The sequence below is a fragment of the Chaetomium strumarium genome, assembly GCF_033439665.1.
Source record: "Chaetomium strumarium strain CBS 333.67 chromosome Unknown B0T15scaffold_4, whole genome shotgun sequence".
NCBI lineage: Eukaryota > Fungi > Ascomycota > Sordariomycetes > Sordariales > Chaetomiaceae > Chaetomium > Chaetomium strumarium.
Genome location: NW_026944432.1, coordinates 1406450 through 1420837, shown reverse-complemented (window position 1 = coordinate 1420837; position 14388 = coordinate 1406450). Strand labels below are relative to the sequence as shown.

General features: G+C 57.1%; 8 protein-coding genes across 8 annotated transcripts; 3 read left to right on the top strand and 5 right to left on the bottom strand.

The window, feature by feature from the left end:
- Nucleotides 1-144: 144 nt before the first annotated feature.
- On the bottom strand, nt 145-946 carry B0T15DRAFT_197611 (anaphase-promoting complex subunit 11). The gene is made up of 6 exons (XM_062862537.1): nt 923-946; nt 674-823; nt 587-618; nt 466-529; nt 262-408; nt 145-205 (listed from the first exon to the last, which is right to left on the bottom strand). The coding sequence occupies exons 2-5, from the start codon at nt 813-815 to the stop codon at nt 341-343; spliced, it is 306 nt and encodes a 101-aa protein (XP_062721237.1). The 5' UTR covers nt 816-823; nt 923-946; the 3' UTR covers nt 145-205; nt 262-340.
- A 454-nt stretch (nt 947-1400) lies between these two features.
- Nucleotides 1401-2515, top strand: B0T15DRAFT_485069 (Rhodanese-like domain-containing protein; the record flags this gene model as incomplete). Its single annotated transcript, XM_062866273.1, has 2 exons — nt 1401-2401; nt 2461-2515. The coding sequence occupies 2 exons, from the start codon at nt 1401-1403 to the stop codon at nt 2513-2515; spliced, it is 1056 nt and encodes a 351-aa protein (XP_062721236.1).
- A 480-nt stretch (nt 2516-2995) lies between these two features.
- B0T15DRAFT_511368 (putative glucose-methanol-choline oxidoreductase) lies at nt 2996-4706 on the bottom strand (the record flags this gene model as incomplete). The annotated part of the gene is made up of 6 exons (XM_062867907.1): nt 2996-3090; nt 3332-3861; nt 3985-4148; nt 4180-4308; nt 4369-4469; nt 4622-4706. The coding sequence occupies 6 exons, from the start codon at nt 4704-4706 to the stop codon at nt 2996-2998; spliced, it is 1104 nt and encodes a 367-aa protein (XP_062721235.1).
- A 101-nt stretch (nt 4707-4807) lies between these two features.
- B0T15DRAFT_532287 (glycoside hydrolase family 18 protein) lies at nt 4808-6484 on the bottom strand. The gene is made up of 3 exons (XM_062869305.1): nt 6100-6484; nt 5714-6025; nt 4808-5656 (listed from the first exon to the last, which is right to left on the bottom strand). The coding sequence occupies exons 1-3, from the start codon at nt 6207-6209 to the stop codon at nt 4900-4902; spliced, it is 1179 nt and encodes a 392-aa protein (XP_062721234.1). The 5' UTR covers nt 6210-6484; the 3' UTR covers nt 4808-4899.
- A 340-nt stretch (nt 6485-6824) lies between these two features.
- Nucleotides 6825-8601, top strand: B0T15DRAFT_197438 (WD repeat-containing protein JIP5). The gene is made up of 2 exons (XM_062862534.1): nt 6825-7195; nt 7270-8601. The coding sequence occupies exons 1-2, from the start codon at nt 6955-6957 to the stop codon at nt 8256-8258; spliced, it is 1230 nt and encodes a 409-aa protein (XP_062721233.1). The 5' UTR covers nt 6825-6954; the 3' UTR covers nt 8259-8601.
- A 480-nt stretch (nt 8602-9081) lies between these two features.
- On the bottom strand, nt 9082-10593 carry B0T15DRAFT_555592 (inositol monophosphatase; the record flags this gene model as incomplete). Its single annotated transcript, XM_062870395.1, has 5 exons — nt 10067-10593; nt 9951-10002; nt 9419-9874; nt 9279-9347; nt 9082-9217 (listed from the first exon to the last, which is right to left on the bottom strand). The coding sequence occupies exons 1-5, from the start codon at nt 10260-10262 to the stop codon at nt 9082-9084; spliced, it is 909 nt and encodes a 302-aa protein (XP_062721232.1). The 5' UTR covers nt 10263-10593.
- A 436-nt stretch (nt 10594-11029) lies between these two features.
- B0T15DRAFT_567373 (Dehydroquinase) lies at nt 11030-11584 on the top strand (the record flags this gene model as incomplete). Its single annotated transcript, XM_062870725.1, has 2 exons — nt 11030-11195; nt 11256-11584. 2 exons carry the CDS (start codon nt 11030-11032, stop codon nt 11486-11488), a joined length of 399 nt encoding a protein of 132 aa, XP_062721231.1. The 3' UTR covers nt 11489-11584.
- Nucleotides 11585-11636: 52 nt separating this feature from the next.
- Nucleotides 11637-13148, bottom strand: B0T15DRAFT_197378 (xylose isomerase-like protein). The gene has a single exon (XM_062862533.1). The coding sequence runs from the start codon at nt 12816-12818 to the stop codon at nt 11745-11747; it is 1074 nt and encodes a 357-aa protein (XP_062721230.1). The 5' UTR covers nt 12819-13148; the 3' UTR covers nt 11637-11744.
- Nucleotides 13149-14388: the final 1240 nt, after the last annotated feature.

Below are 14388 nucleotides of genomic sequence, written 5' to 3'. Positions count from 1 at the left end.
ATGAAACAACCTGAAGGTAACCCAGAAGGCTTCCCCCTCTCTCCATGCTTAGTGCAAGCAGTGGCCGGACTGCGCTCCTACCTCACCTTACTATATCCCATCTACTCCGACGCCGGCTATGCCCCCATGGACGGCAGCAAGGTTCTCGTTCCAACACCTATCTACGCATGGGAGTATTGACAGGTGAGACTCGCAGAAGTCACCCCTACTCAACGTCAGTCCATGCCGGTAAATTCAGGCAGGAGATCCCAACAAGCGTACACTGTACGGGGGTAGGTAGTCGAACTTCTAAGTCCGGTGTTGATATGCTAAAGCTCGTTCGCGGTGTGGTCAAGCGTTCTTAGACTTCAGCGCCAGCTTGAGTAGTGTCGATGGAGGTCTCGTTTGTCTGCTCAGTCCATTCAAATTCTGCGCCGTCATCGCATTAGGGAAGGCTCCAGAAGAGGATATCTAAGCGCGCCTTACTCTGCCGACACATGGGACATTGGCCCTTGGCCGAGTCTTGTTTTATCCACTCGAGGATGCAGTGCTGTGAAGGCACAAATTAGTTGCCGAGGAGGAAGGCCGACAACAAGGAGTGACAAACCATATGGAAGTTGTGCCCGCACTTCCCAGACACTACCCAGCGTGGTCAGCGGAAACCCATGACCATGGCTTTCGACATCGCACTCACATAGTCGGCAATCATCGCCCGGATATTTGCACGTGGGACATGTCCCGTCGAAGTGGACCTGGCATATGCCACAAACGTCGTCGTCAGGTATGTCCCATCGCCAGGTTGCGACGGCATTCCACTTGGTGATTTTGACCCTCATTGAATTCGCTGAGAAGTGGTCAATATGTACTGTAGAACGGCGGAGTCAAGGCTTGTTCGGAGATGGGGGAGCATCGCCTGGTGTCGGGTGCCGGTATAATACAATACCTTAGTTTAGTAAGTTCCATCAAGTGCAACTTCTGTATGCACGTACGGTACAGTACCGACAAATAACAACGATACCACCGAGCTGCAGCATACTAATCGGCCTGCAGTGGCCTTATCAGTACTGTACGGAAGTATCGTACATCCAATGCCAGTGGTCCAAGTACAACCTTGGTCTTGGCATGGCAGCATGAAAGCCGTGTCGTAATGGTGGTCCAAACTCCCGGCCTCTCGGGAATTCCACTTGCTCTCTGCAACCGCTTTTGTCCCCTCACCAAGAACCAACTTGGCCCTCGTCGGCTCTACACCAACTCAATGGACAGAGGTGGTCTTCTGTAGCTCCCGCACCGTGTCGAATTGAGGTCGCCACAGGATTCTGGCACTTGCATTGTCTAAAACTACGGAGCGTGCATCAATTCGACCCCAATCTGATTCTGGGCAGTCTTCTACTCGGAGCACATCAGCCAACTAGACCTCCGCCATGGCCTTTATCGCGGCCCTTAATCTGCTGCGGACGTCGCTGCCGCCGCGTGGCGTCCGACAGTTATGTCGTAGCACCGCCCCTCCTGTCACGGCCGGCTTCACCAACACCAAGTTGGGAGTTCGCCGGTCCTTCTCCAGCTACCTGGTCAGCCCACAGGAGCTTGCAGATGCCCTCAAGAAGAGCCCGCCCTCACCAATTTCGTCCGAGCCGCGTGTGATCCCTCTTTGTGCCTCCTGGTTCCTCCCCAATGATCCCCAAGGCCGCACCGGCATCCAGGTCTTCCGCGAGAAGCGCATCCCCAAGGCGCGCTTCTTTGATCTCGACAAGGTTATCGACAAGCGCAGCCCATACCCACACATGCTGCCGAGCCCGAAAAGTTTTGCCGAGGCTATGAGCGAGTTGGGCATCCGTCATGACGACACGGTGGTGGTCTACGACAGCCAAGAGCTGGGCATATTTAGCGCTCCGCGAGTCGCATGGACCATGAAGGTCTTTGGCCACCCAAAGGTGCATATCTTGAACAACTTCAGACTATGGGTCGAACAGGGGCTTCCGACCGAGTCGGGCAATGTGTGGACCGTGGAGTGCGCCCCATATCCAATTCCAAAGATGGATGAAGAGAAGGTGGCACACTTCGAGCAAGTGCGGGAGGTCGCCCAGGATTACAAGAAAGAAGGTGCCGAGGGTGTGCAAATCTTGGATGCCCGGTCATATGGCCGTTGGTCTGGGAAGGAGCCGGAGCCCAGGCCAGGCCTGTCCTCTGGACATGTGCCGGGCTCGATCAACATCCCCTTTGACTTGGTTCTCGACCCTGAGACCAAGGCGTTTCTTCCCGCCGACAAGCTAAGAGACGTCTTTTCGAAAAAGGGAGTAGACCCAGAGAAGCCGATTATCAGCAGTTGTGGCACCGGTGTCACGGCTTGTGTTCTCGAGACGGCTCTCAGTGAGGCGCAATTTGGCCCGCCGGAGAAGAGGAAGGTGTACGACGGGAGTTGGACGTGAGTTGACGATGGCTCACGCGGTGCTGGTCATGAGATGTCACTCACATATTTTGCAGGGAATGGGCACAGCGGGTCAAGCCTTCCGAGTCACTCATTCGGAGTGAAGAATAAAGCTTGGAAAAGACCGCTGCAAGTCGGGAAAAGCGACAGACCCTGCCAAAACCAGCAACATGCGCTATTCCAGCAACCGCCATACCACTCCCCTTTTTCGTTGTACGATTACCTTTAGGAACCTTTCCCGCGTTTCATCGGGCACTTCCGGCGACACACCTACAGGCCACCAGACATGATTCACGGGACTGCGCGGTGTTCAGGGCGTTTCGGATCTTCGAGCATGGGGATTGTGTACGTCTGAGCAGACATTAGGCTAAATGCGTCAAATGGTATATATTTGGCTGCGAGGAACTTGGCAGTCTATGTGACTGCTCGATAAGCATCACTTGGGACTAGTGAACGACAAACCCGCGAGATCCTCTTCATGCGGTATTGGCGACACCGTTAGCATGTCAGTCGACTCTCTGCGACGCTCTTAATACTTCGCGAACCAGCCCACCGAAGACCAGACACCCGGACCTGTGCCCTTCTCGCCACTTATCCCTCGCGGCTCAAGGTTACGACGTCCCATTTAGGGAAGACTTTACTCTTGTCAAATGGCAGCACGTCTGTACCGCGCATTTTCTTCTTGGCTGAGACGATATCAGGTCTTCCCATACATCCATGAAACACTATCGTCTGTCCATTATGGCGCCCCTGTCCTTCAATCATGGTCTGTCTATCTGAGGAATAGCTCTAACACGCGCTGGCCAGGCAATGCTCTTTCTTGAGGAGGTCGGCGAGCTGGGAAAAGGGATTTGTTAGTCCCGGAGTCAAGGTCCACAGCAGCAAAACCCACCAAATGGCAGACTCGCCCTCTCGGCCGCGGCTTACATGGTCGCCTGGGGCGCACCGGAGAGCTGGAAAGGCCAGGAAGCTGATATCCGCAAACACGGAGCCCACTGATGCCGTAGACCTTCTGCTCGCTGGAGACGACATCGTCGAGCTGCCTGACAGCATGGCAGCCGTGCAGCACTGGTGGGCATTGGTCGGGTAGATTTGATTGCGCATCACGGCCGCGATTGATCGGCTCGTCGGTGGTCAGGTGGGCCCCGGAAGGCGCCGCCTCGGTTGGTCCCAGGGCCTGCATTGCGGGCGCCGCGAACAGGTCGCGGTTCTTGCGGAACACGGTGGTGTAGACCTGGAGATCGATCGGGTCGGTGGCCGTGCGGAAGTCGATCAGCGGGCTTGCCAGGGGATCGGTCGAGTTAATGTTGACAGTGCCGCGGCTGAGCGGCTTGAGGTGGTAGAGCAGCGCCGAGTCGGAGGTGCCCCAGTGCACCGTGCCAACTCCGACGTTGCTCGCGAATTGGTTCAGGATCCCCTCAGGCTGGGCGTTGTATGTGGCGTTAGTGGCCGGGAGCCTTTCACCCCGTCATAGTTACCCAACTTGGCATAGTCCCTGGTTATGGTGTTGGCATCTAGGGCCGGCGGAAGCCAGAAGACGCCTACGCGGGGATGCCATGGTAAGTATATTGCACATTTACCCTCGGAGCAACCCGACTTCGCGGTTTACCTTGCTTGAATCCCGCCTGGGGATCTTCGACCGGAGGAAGGCCGACTTCATTGGCGGCGTTCCGCCAGTTCGCTTCACCAGGCATGGCGCGGGGAAGTTCTCGCTCTGAACGTTGGGCCCGGTGAGGTCAACTGGCTGTCGGGAGAAGGAAAGGTGAACCAAGCACCTTGAGGAAATAAGGGAGTATGCTCTGCCAGCTCCAGCCCGCGTTACCAAGCGAACCCCAGGCGTCGTAGTCCTCCTTGTGGCCCCTCAGGAACACCATGGGATTGATGGTGCTGCCGCCGCCCACAACCTGGGAGGTGATGGCCTCGGTGGTTCAGGAGTTGTTGAGCGCGGGCTGGGGCACGGTGACCAGGTTGGGCCAGAAGTAGAGGTAAGGCGCATAGGCACCGGATACGAGGATGCCATCCTGGCCCTGGTCGACCGGACTGGCCTCGACAACCAGCACGTCCACTGCGGCAGGCCGTGTGGGTTGGCATTATACAGTAGATGTCAAGATGGAATGTGTATATAAGCGATTCACTATCTGGGTCCTCCGTGAGGCGGTCTGCTAGGTGAGACCCGCGATGCCTCCGGCGGCGATGATGGGAGGGGAAACAGCCAACCGGCCAATGCGTAGCGGTATTCTTCGTCCCTCCATCCCAGCGGAGAGAGATCCGAATCTGGAAGTCGACATGGGCTTCCAAACATCGCGCCGTTCCCGGATGCTCTGCAGATCGCAATGAAAAAGACGAGGATGAAAGAGGTTACCTTACTTATTTATATGGCATGATAGCTTTTTCGTAGGCAGGTCTGACAATTGCCTCTCTTATTACTCCTGCTGGCAACAGGTTATCCGCAAGTACCAAATCCCTGTATGTACGTGGAAAAGCATAAATCCCGTCTACAACTCGTCCTTTGCGCCCCAATGTTCCTGTAACCCCTCGACGAGCGCCGCGTAATGCTTAAACAAGGGCGCATCTTCACCCAGGCCCCAGGCGAACACCCCTCCCAAGCGCCTCTTGTCCACAATCAGTGGGAACTTGCGTTTGATGGCATCGGGTGTATCAAAAGTCCACCATAGGTGTTGAATAGCGTCCCAGTAGTAGTACCCCCCCTGCTGGTCATCGTACACCCCGTGTTCCAGTGCCCGAGAGAACGACTCGGTCACGTCCTCAGGCACCGAATCGTGCCAGGAGAAGGCCCCGCTACGGCCAAGGTCCTCTCCCGTCTCTGGGTCCTCCAGAAGCAGGGTCGGGCAGCCCACCGGGCTTGAGAGAGCGCAGGCATCGCGCTCTGTCATGAAGTACTTCGCGTAAAAGGCGAACCCAAGGTTGAGCTTCTGCGGCGCGACTCCTGCTGCGACGTAGGCGTCGATGGCTTCGAGGCTCAGCTCCACTCCGGTGTGGTGCTTGGTTATCGTGTCACGGCGGTTCATGAGGTCGTAGCTCATGACGTTCAGGAAGTCGACGTGGCGCATGATGCGTGGCACTGTCTCGCGCGTGAAGGCGAGCATGTCCCGCCTCAGGCCGGGCACTGCGGCCGAGATAATCTTGTCTGGACCGAGGGCCGCCCGCAGCTCTGCTAGCAGGAGAGGGTAGGCGCGGATTTCCCATTCCTTAGCCGAGTTCGGCACCTTCTTGTAGTCTTCGCCGTTGCCGCTACGCTTGACAGTCAGGAACTGAGTAGTTGATGGTTGTCGGATTGCCCCGACTTACCCCGGGTACTCCCAGTCGACATCGATTCCGTCGGCACCCGTGGCCCCAACCATGTTGGCCACGTTCTCGGCGAACATCTTCCGGGTCTCATCGTTCAATGCGGCCACCGCGAAGCCGATCGTGTCTCCCCAGCCACCAATGGCAACCAGGACCTTCGTTTCCCTGGGGAACTTGGTCCGGACATCGTCGACGGTGGTAAACATCGGCCAGTCCGCCCTCCCGGGCTCGTTGAAGATGCCGGGGCTCATGAAAGCCACGGCTACATGGGTCACATGTTGGAGCTGACTTTTTGGAGGTGCCTCGGGGTGCTGGCTGAGTCCGGAGCAAGTCAGTCAATCGATGCGAGAACGCACGAAGACGGCGACGGGTGTGATGGGATCCTTTACCCCGTGAAGTACATGATACATCGTAGCTCTGGTTTTGAGGTCAAGTTCACGGCCAGGCTGAGTGAGACGAAGCAGACAAGCAATGCCCAGATGTTTCGTATTGATGCCATCCTTTGCGGCTTGCTGTGTTGAGATATCTAATGAGGCGCGATGACGATGGACATCTGCAGCTGTGCAGGCCAGACGGGGAGCAGAGCGGCTCTAGATTATTCGACTGGGCCGGATAGAAGAAGTTCGATGAGAAATGCACAAGTCTACCTCTTCCAGTCTACATTGGAATGTCCTGGCCCGGCGTATGCAGCTTTCTATGTTTCCTGCTGGTCTTGAATGTCACTAACTACTAGTAACAATTACGTAGGGCACTTGTCTTGCAGGCTCGAGCCTGCCCTGGGGCTGGTGACGAAAGACATTCCATGTGAGGCCCAGGAGGCTGCAGATCGCCGGGTCGGAGAAGCGACTAGGCCTATTTGGGAAGTATCGAAAATGTACGTGTCTGCTTGAAATCTCGGACGCCGTGCAGTGCATTCATGGCCTTCTTTCCTCAATCAAGCTCGAGTAGAATGCAAGACAGATAGATGCCCTGACTGCCGTGGATTTCAACCGGCTTTCACTGAAAGTTGAATGGAAAGGAGAAGATTGCAGTGGCCGAGCTTTTGGTGTTCGGCGGTCACATCTCATCACTACACTAGCCAAAACAGGAGAAAGAGCCCACAGACCTCTCACCGATTTCTTTTTCTTCTCTGCAATTGGTTGCTCTGTTTCCGCCAACCAATTCGCAGAGCTACAGCGCTCCAAAGTTACTTGTGGGAGCAGAATCTAGACTCTGATGAGATGGTCTGAGCCTGCAGCACAACAATGCTGGAGAATCTCTGCACCCTTCCGCTGTCGGCGGACCTCTTCACCCAGGTGCTGCACCCGTCGGAGCCGCTCCTCACCGTCGGGTTGTCCAGCGGCCGTGTCGAGAGCTTTCGCTTGCCGAGCGAGGAGGAGGAGAATAGCAGCACCAGCAGTGGCAAGGGTTTGATCAAGAGCATTTGGAGCACACATCGGCACAAAGGGAGCTGCCGCTGTCTTGCCTACAGTCATAACGGCGATGGTAAGTGCAGGGTCCTCATAGCGCACTGGACGCAGACCAATCGATTGTTGACATTTACTACCTCCTCCCGTTAGCCCTCTATTCGGCGGGCACCGACTCCGTTGTCAAGCATTTCTCACCCGAGACCGGCCTCGTGATCTCCAAGATTGGGCTTCCTCCTAGAAACAGCGCTACCAGCACCACCGATTGCCCTGCCATCCTCCACGTGCTCTCTCCACAAACCCTTCTTCTCGGCACCGACTCAGGCGGCTTGTACATATTCGACCTCCGCGAGAATGGGAGCCTGAACCCGAAACCAGTGCGCAAGCATGTACCACATGCCGATTATATCTCCAGCATCACCCCACTCCCGCCCTCGGCCGAGAGCACTTCTGGTTTCCCGAAGCAGTGGGTGTCGACCGGCGGTACCACCCTCGCTGTCACAGATCTCAGGGCCGGGATTGTTGCGACCTCGGAAGACCAGGAGGATGAGCTGTTGTGCTCTACGATCATCCCGGCCGGCCTGGGACCAAAGCGCATGCGTAACAACGCCGTCGTGGCTGTCGGCACTGGGGGCGGCGTCTTGACACTCTGGGACCGCGGAGCATGGGATGACCAGCAGGAGCGCATCTATGTCGCGGGTGGGAAGAGCAAGAGGGACGGCGACAGCTTGGACGCCATTGTCCGTGTACCCGACGAGCTTGGATGGGGGAAGAAGGTGGTGGTCGGCGTGGGGGACGGCAGCATGGCCGTTGTCGACCTGAAGCAGCGCGAAGTGCAGGCTGTGCTGAAGCACGACGAGATCGAGGGCGTGGCTGCTCTGACCTTTGACTACCAGAACCGGCTGATTAGTGGCGGTGGCCGAACGGTCAAGGTCTGGGCCGAATCGGGTGATGACGGCCTCGAAGAGGAGGATGCGGAGCACCAAACCGCCGCGATTAAGAGGTCGGCGGATAGCGACGATGACTCCGACGGGGATGACAGCGACAGTGATCAGGAGCGTCCGAAGAAGCAGTCAAAGAAGAAGCGGAGGAAGGGCAAAGGTGGCCAAGGGAGGACCGTCGCCTTCCCCGGTTTGGACTAAAAGGGGCAGCCTACCTCATGCGCGGAACAACCGCGTTTGTATCATGAACCTGCAGTAGCATGTCGATTCTCCGCGACGCCGATTTGCTAAGACTGCGGACACCAACTGACACATCCCAGCACAGTCATCGTACGGGGCGGCTGGCCCAGATCTCCACTTCCGGCGCGATCTTGTATGTTCTCAAGAGTCCAAACAAGTCTAGAGGAGTTCGATCCTCGTGTATAGCAGGGACGGTCTGGAGAGCCTACCTATGTTTCGAGCTCGTATTTTCGAGCAGGGGACGTTTGATAATGTCGTTGCAAAAGAAGCCGGCGCAAAGGAGCCCTGAGGGCTGCGTCGAGATTGGGCTCAGGGAGCCGTGCAAGGTAGTGAGTTCTATCAGCAAACTGCCCTTCCATCTGTGTATACAGGCCAAGGTGCCAACTTACTACCCAACTTCTTGTGAAAACCGTTGCCTGTGTCCTGCCCGTTTGGAGCTAGTGCTTCCATTGCCATCTATCCCAAGCACAAGTTCTACCCGGTATCTCTGCCTGCCTTCAGAGGCATCGGGGATGTATGCTTGGTATCATGGAACGTTGGGTCATCTTTCCCGCTCCCACCTGTTCAAGTTCTAGCCGGCCTCTGTTTTTCTGCCTGCAGGCCGCACACCGCTCAAGTGCCGGGGCGGTTGTAGTCGAGCTTTTTTACACGTTGCCACACCTCGCGGACTGTCCTTTCTTGCCCTTCTCTTCCCGTCTTCGTATCTGATGGGCCGGCCGGTCTTCAGGAAGGAAGGGGTAAGCCGCGGCGTTACGAAGCGAGATGTGCGCGCTAGGATGGTTACTCACCAGACGGCCAGGTATAGGCGACTCCCCAGTTTCGCATCCTCGATTCGTGCGCTGGGGGGATCCTCGGGAGGGTTTGCTGTCGTGATCAAGCCGCCCGCTTCTTGGAGGATGGCGATGCCGGCTGCGACGTCCCTTTGAGTCGCACATCAGCATCCGCCCGTTGACAACACTCTCAGTGTTGTAGATATCTTGCCATTCCCAGCACCCTCCCTCCCAGATATCGAAGGCTCCCATCGCCGTGTAGGCAAGGTCCATGGTTGCGCTTAAAGATCCGCAGTCAGCGGAATAAGCGCTTTTCTAGGGAGAACTCAGAAACACCGAGTCTTCACCTACCTGCCTAGGCTCCGCACACCGTGGACCATGCTCCCTTTTCCTCCCCGACCCCCTATCTCAGCAGCCATGTTCAAGAAGCTGTCCACCTTCCGGTGCAGATTCCCGCCGGGCGTGTCTTTCCTGTCCTTGCCCCACTCGCACGAGAATATGCAGCGGCTCGGCGCGTTCGGGGGCATCGGCGGTATTGGGTTCCGGGCCAGCGGCAGCGGCAGGGTCTCGTTCAGCCATGCGCCACGGCCGCGGCAGGCGGTGGAGAGCTGGTTGAGGAAGGGGCCGCAGATCACGCCGATGACGGGCTTGCCGCCGACGACGAAGGCGATGGAGACGCAGAACATGGGGAAGAGATGCGTGTAGTTGACCGTTCCGTCCAGCGGGTCTACGCACCAGGTCGGCGTGGCATCGTCGATGAGGTAGGCGCGGGACGAGCCCTTGGAGTAGCTCTCTTCACCGACAAATCTGGGATTACGCTATTTTTGGGAAGGGCGGGGTGCTATCAGCCGGGTTGGGGACAGGAGGGAAAAAAGAGTCATACGCATGGGTTGGGTGTGTTTGAGTAATGCGTCTTCTAATGAACGTTTCAACGGCTGCCGAAAAAAAGGTCAGCTTCCGCGCAGAGTAAGTTGGGTTGGCATGTGCAGATAGGCCCACCCTCGTCCGTCTTGGTCACGATGTCGACCGCGCTGTCCTTCTCGCAGAAATCTTGTCCGCTCGAGTCATTGCCGCCGATTCTGGCCTGGGCAGCGTCGAGGAGGAGCTTGCCAGCGTCCTTACCGAGCTGTATGGCGAAGCCATAGACCTCATCCAGCTTTGGCTTTGATATCGGTTTAGTCGTCATCTTGATCATCACTGGCCAAGTTGCAAAAAGAACTGTGCAGGAATGTGACACGCCAGTGCTCGCACTTGACAAACTAAGGTACGTGAGTTTCCTGAGGCAAGGAGCATTTTCCCAGGCAGTCTCAACGGTGCAATGCACCTTGCGGGTTCCAGTCACGTATACTACGCCTGGCGATGGGCACCTCGCTTTCCGCCATAGAGAGCCGTTGGAAGCCGAATTCCGCGCTCCTCCCCACGGGACTTATTACGGGCCATGTCGAAACCGGTGCCCGTGTTCGTAAGGTACGTAATTCACCGGAGTAGTAGTACCCCGACCCGCTTGCCCAGATCGACAGAACACGGCGGAAGAATCCTTATCCAGACGGAGGAGAGCCGTGAGTGGAACCAGATCCGCACATACGGGTCCCGAACCCGGAATTCGACCGCGCGCTTCTGGGTGAATATTCTGGGCTATCTCCATCGCTCGGCTCTGGAGTGCGTGCGGAATGTGGATGGTGGCGGGAAGGCAAAGCTATCACCAGCGTGCAGCAAGTGCCGGGGAAGGCCAAGTGTTCGCCAGCCCCTTGAACAACGTTGGCCCATCGAAGCTGCAGTGATATGAGTTCCATGTCTGAGAAGGAGTTCAAGATGCGCTGTTGGAGGGGAAGGGGGGGAGGGGGGAGGTATAAAAGGCGGCAGGAGATTAATAGCTCTAGCTTGTGTCTTCCCACGACAACTAGGTATCCCATGACACTCCTCGAACCACCCGTGTAGCCACCATTCCCGCGTGCCAGCACCATGAGCCGCCGCATCCTCCTGATCAACGGTCCAAATCTCAACCTCCTCGGAAGGCGCAAGCCACACATCTACGGGAAAACAACGCTCGCCGAGGTAGAAGAGCAAGCACGCACTCAGGCCGCCTCGCACGGCATCGAGCTCGAGACCTTCCAGTCCAACCACGAAGGTGCCATTGTCGACCGCATCTAGGAGGCGGCCGGCTGGGGGCCCAATGCTACACCCGAAGATGGGGCGGTGCAGAAACCCAAAATATCTGTCATCATCATCAACCCGGGAGCGCTGACGCACACAAGCGTTGCCGTCAGGGACGCTCTGCTGGGGGTTGATATTCCCTTCGTCGAGGTTCATGTTTCCAACGTGCACTCGTGGGAGGCTTTCCGGAAGCAGAGCCACTTGAGCGGCAAGGCCGTGGCTGTCGTTCGTGGCATGGGCGTCTATGGGGTACACGGCGGCAGTTGAGTTTGCGGCGAGGCATGCCAGATTTGGAAGACTGGGAATAGACAGCTCGGTCACTTCTTTACATTCACCGGGTCGATTATGACCAGATACTGTGGCGGTATTGATTCAACACTATTTTTCTTACGCTGTCTGCGTAGCAATGCTCTATCCGCTCCCTGTCCCAGCTCCTTCCGCTTTAACGCCCAAGGGAAGACAAAGACTGCTACGAAGCCTCCCCTTCCCCTTCCCCGTCCGCTTCCCCTTCCGCTTCCTCGTCCTACAAGAATGCATGCTCTTTGTCAGACAGTGCCATGCTGGTCTTGAACCCCATGTGCTTCTGCAGCTTGGCCCACGAGATGGCACCCCGACGCGCGAGTTCGTCGGGCACATCCCAGTCTGCGTCATCCATGCGGCGGTTGAACAGCTCCAGACTGACCCATCCCTGGAAGCCAAGCCCGCGAAAAAAGGCCTCGGAAATCTCCCGGATAGGGAGGTACGCGCCGCGGTTCTTCTCCCCGTAAAACAGCCTGCACTTCCGAGACCAGCTCATGCGCGCCGGCTGCTCAGGGTCGTAGAAGGCGTGTCCCAGAACAAGGGGCTCGCTGAGTTTCGCTGCGTCGACGACCTGGACGTAGAACACCTTGTTGACGTCGACCTGCCGCACCAATCGGGCGATGGACTCACGCACTGCGTCTTCGGCATCGGGCGTCTTGCCCGAGGGGACGGTCGGGTCGGCGTAGATGCGGCCGGCAATGTTGAAGGTGTCGAGACACAGGCCGAAGTTGGGACGGTCGACCCGCCGCACCACCTCCCAGCACCGCTCCCACGTGTGGACGCGGGTGCTCCAGCACAAGCTCTCGTAGGCGAAGCGGATGGGAGGGCTCGCTTGCAGGCCCATGTCGGCCACCTCGCGCAGGTCGGATACGATGAGGTTCAGGTCTTCCGTCACTTGCTGGGCCGGTAGGAAGTTTGCAGGAACCTGGATGATGTCTGTGTGGAGCTCGCGCGCAAGGTCGAACCAAAACCGCAGTTGCTCAAGACGGCGGTCGTGCTCCGCCCGGTCGAGCAGGCCGTCGTATTGGCTGAATGGTTGCAGGCAGAGGACCTGGATGCCTCTTGCCTGGCAAAGCGACCAGATGTGCCGAGCCGCGGCAAGCTGGGCTTGCTGCGACGGGCCGGATGGGCTCGGGGTCTCTTTTGATAGTTTGTAGGCCACGTCTGCGAGGTCCTCATGGAACAGCTCGATGCCCTCGTATCCGTACTTCGCGGCGGCATCCAACTTCCTAGCAAACGAGTGGCCCGCATAGCACCGACCGAGCGACATGGATGTGATTGCAAGTTGGCAAACCATCTTGGCTGTTCCCGGAACAGGGCGTGCCGATGCGTGCAAAGGGGAGAAAGAAACGTAGGGAGAACTGAGTAGGTAGTGATGGGTAGCTCGATGCTGCAGCGAGAGGAAGCGGGACAGCAGCTCTATGATAATGGTTGCCTAGGAATGCTCGGAGGCGAGGCGCTTAGGAACGTCGTGAGAGTGGGCTTTGTTTGAGTCTGGAGGAGGGTGAATAAGAGTTAGGTCCGCAGTGTATCTGCAGAGAGACGATTTTCGAGGATGATCGGATCGAAAGGGCCTCCTCGGGCCCGCAACGATGTGTGAACCCGGCTCCCAGATAACAGATCGGGCAGGTGGCAAGAGAACGGACGGGGAAACCAGCACAGGCCTCACTGGGCCTGCCCAGCTGGACATCATAGGAGGGAAGTAGCCGTTAAGGTGGTGATGCCCGTGATGGCTTTGCCGCAGGTTTCCTTCCATCCCGTGCCTACCCTACCCGGACCGTGTTCCACATACATACGGCGGGAAGCCACTTATCACTTTAGAGTTGGTAAGCGCGGAATTCGGACATGTAAGCAGCCTGTAAACCATCGCTGGCAACTCGAGGAGATGGCAGTACTCTACAATATCGTACGCACACCGTATCACAATCTGTAAGAGACAGTGTGAGATGCTTGATATATGATGAGTAAGCTGTCGTCGGCTCCTGTATCCCTTCCGGGGCAAATCTGGATGCAGCCGCATGGGAAAACAAAGCAAGGGGCAGCATCACCGCCTCTTCCTCCCGCAGCCATGAAAGCTCCTTCCCCTGAGGCGGATAGGCCGGCGGCCTTGAGCGGTGTACAAACTCAATTACGACCTGGAAGTGACACACACCTTGGCAGGCGTTGTGCAGCCGGGGACGCGGCCAACCAGATTAGCGACAGGGCCGAAGATAAGCGAGTGCAGCAGCTCCTGAACCAGCACAGGGAAGGAAGGATGAAGCATCTTTCCGCTGCCGGCCTCGGTTGCTGTCGTCATTCCATTCTTTGGCTGGTTTGTGCCGGTCAGAGAGGTTCCCATTTGTTGCTGCGCAGGAAGAAGGCATGATATGATGTTGAAGGTGGGGAAATGCCAAAACCGGCCCAAGTTAACTATAGCCGCTGGATAAATATTTAACCTAGCCCCAACTGGGAGACTTCTTGTTGACCTGCGGACTGCACTCAGGTCGTAACATGTGCATACATGAGTTAGCCTACTGGTCCTTTGCATTGTCTGAAATCCAGTCCTCATTTCTCATTCCGGGATCCATCATACGCGCGTGCCTGTCCGTTCGGCGTAGATGCAGCAACTACGCCACAACCTGTGCCGTCACTGCAGTGGGGTTTGCCGGCTGGATGCATCTTGTTCCGCGTTGAACATCAATGGACACCGGCTGGCTGAATGAGTTCCCGCCCAGCCGGGACCACAAAGATGGATTCTGGCGTAGCGTTATTTCCGTTGAGACCCCCAGGATCCCCCGGGTCTGACGCCAGTCAAGCAACAAGTGAGAGAGATGGCGGTCGAGGCGTGGGTAATTAAAGTGATGGATGGTTACTGAGATCTAAAATGC

Excerpts from the sequence above, each read along its gene's own strand:
- B0T15DRAFT_197611 (XM_062862537.1), bottom strand. The coding sequence starts at position 815 with ATGAGGGTCAAAATCACCAAGTGGAATGCCGTCGCAACCTGGCGATGG. Across the intron at positions 619-673 it reads GGGCGATGATTGCCGACTAT|TGTCTGGGAAGTGCGGGCAC; the intron begins GTGAGTGCGATG and ends CACGCTGGGTAG. Across the intron at positions 530-586 it reads GCGGGCACAACTTCCATATG|CACTGCATCCTCGAGTGGAT; the intron begins GTTTGTCACTCC and ends GTGCCTTCACAG.
- B0T15DRAFT_532287 (XM_062869305.1), bottom strand. The coding sequence starts at position 6,209 with ATGGCATCAATACGAAACATCTGGGCATTGCTTGTCTGCTTCGTCTCA. Across the intron at positions 6,026-6,099 it reads TGTATCATGTACTTCACGGG|CCAGCACCCCGAGGCACCTC; the intron begins GTAAAGGATCCC and ends CTCCGGACTCAG. Across the intron at positions 5,657-5,713 it reads GTCGACTGGGAGTACCCGGG|CGGCAACGGCGAAGACTACA; the intron begins GTAAGTCGGGGC and ends TGTCAAGCGTAG.
- B0T15DRAFT_197438 (XM_062862534.1), top strand. The coding sequence starts at position 6,955 with ATGCTGGAGAATCTCTGCACCCTTCCGCTGTCGGCGGACCTCTTCACC. Across the intron at positions 7,196-7,269 it reads CTACAGTCATAACGGCGATG|CCCTCTATTCGGCGGGCACC; the intron begins GTAAGTGCAGGG and ends TCCTCCCGTTAG.
- B0T15DRAFT_197378 (XM_062862533.1), bottom strand. The coding sequence starts at position 12,818 with ATGGTTTGCCAACTTGCAATCACATCCATGTCGCTCGGTCGGTGCTAT.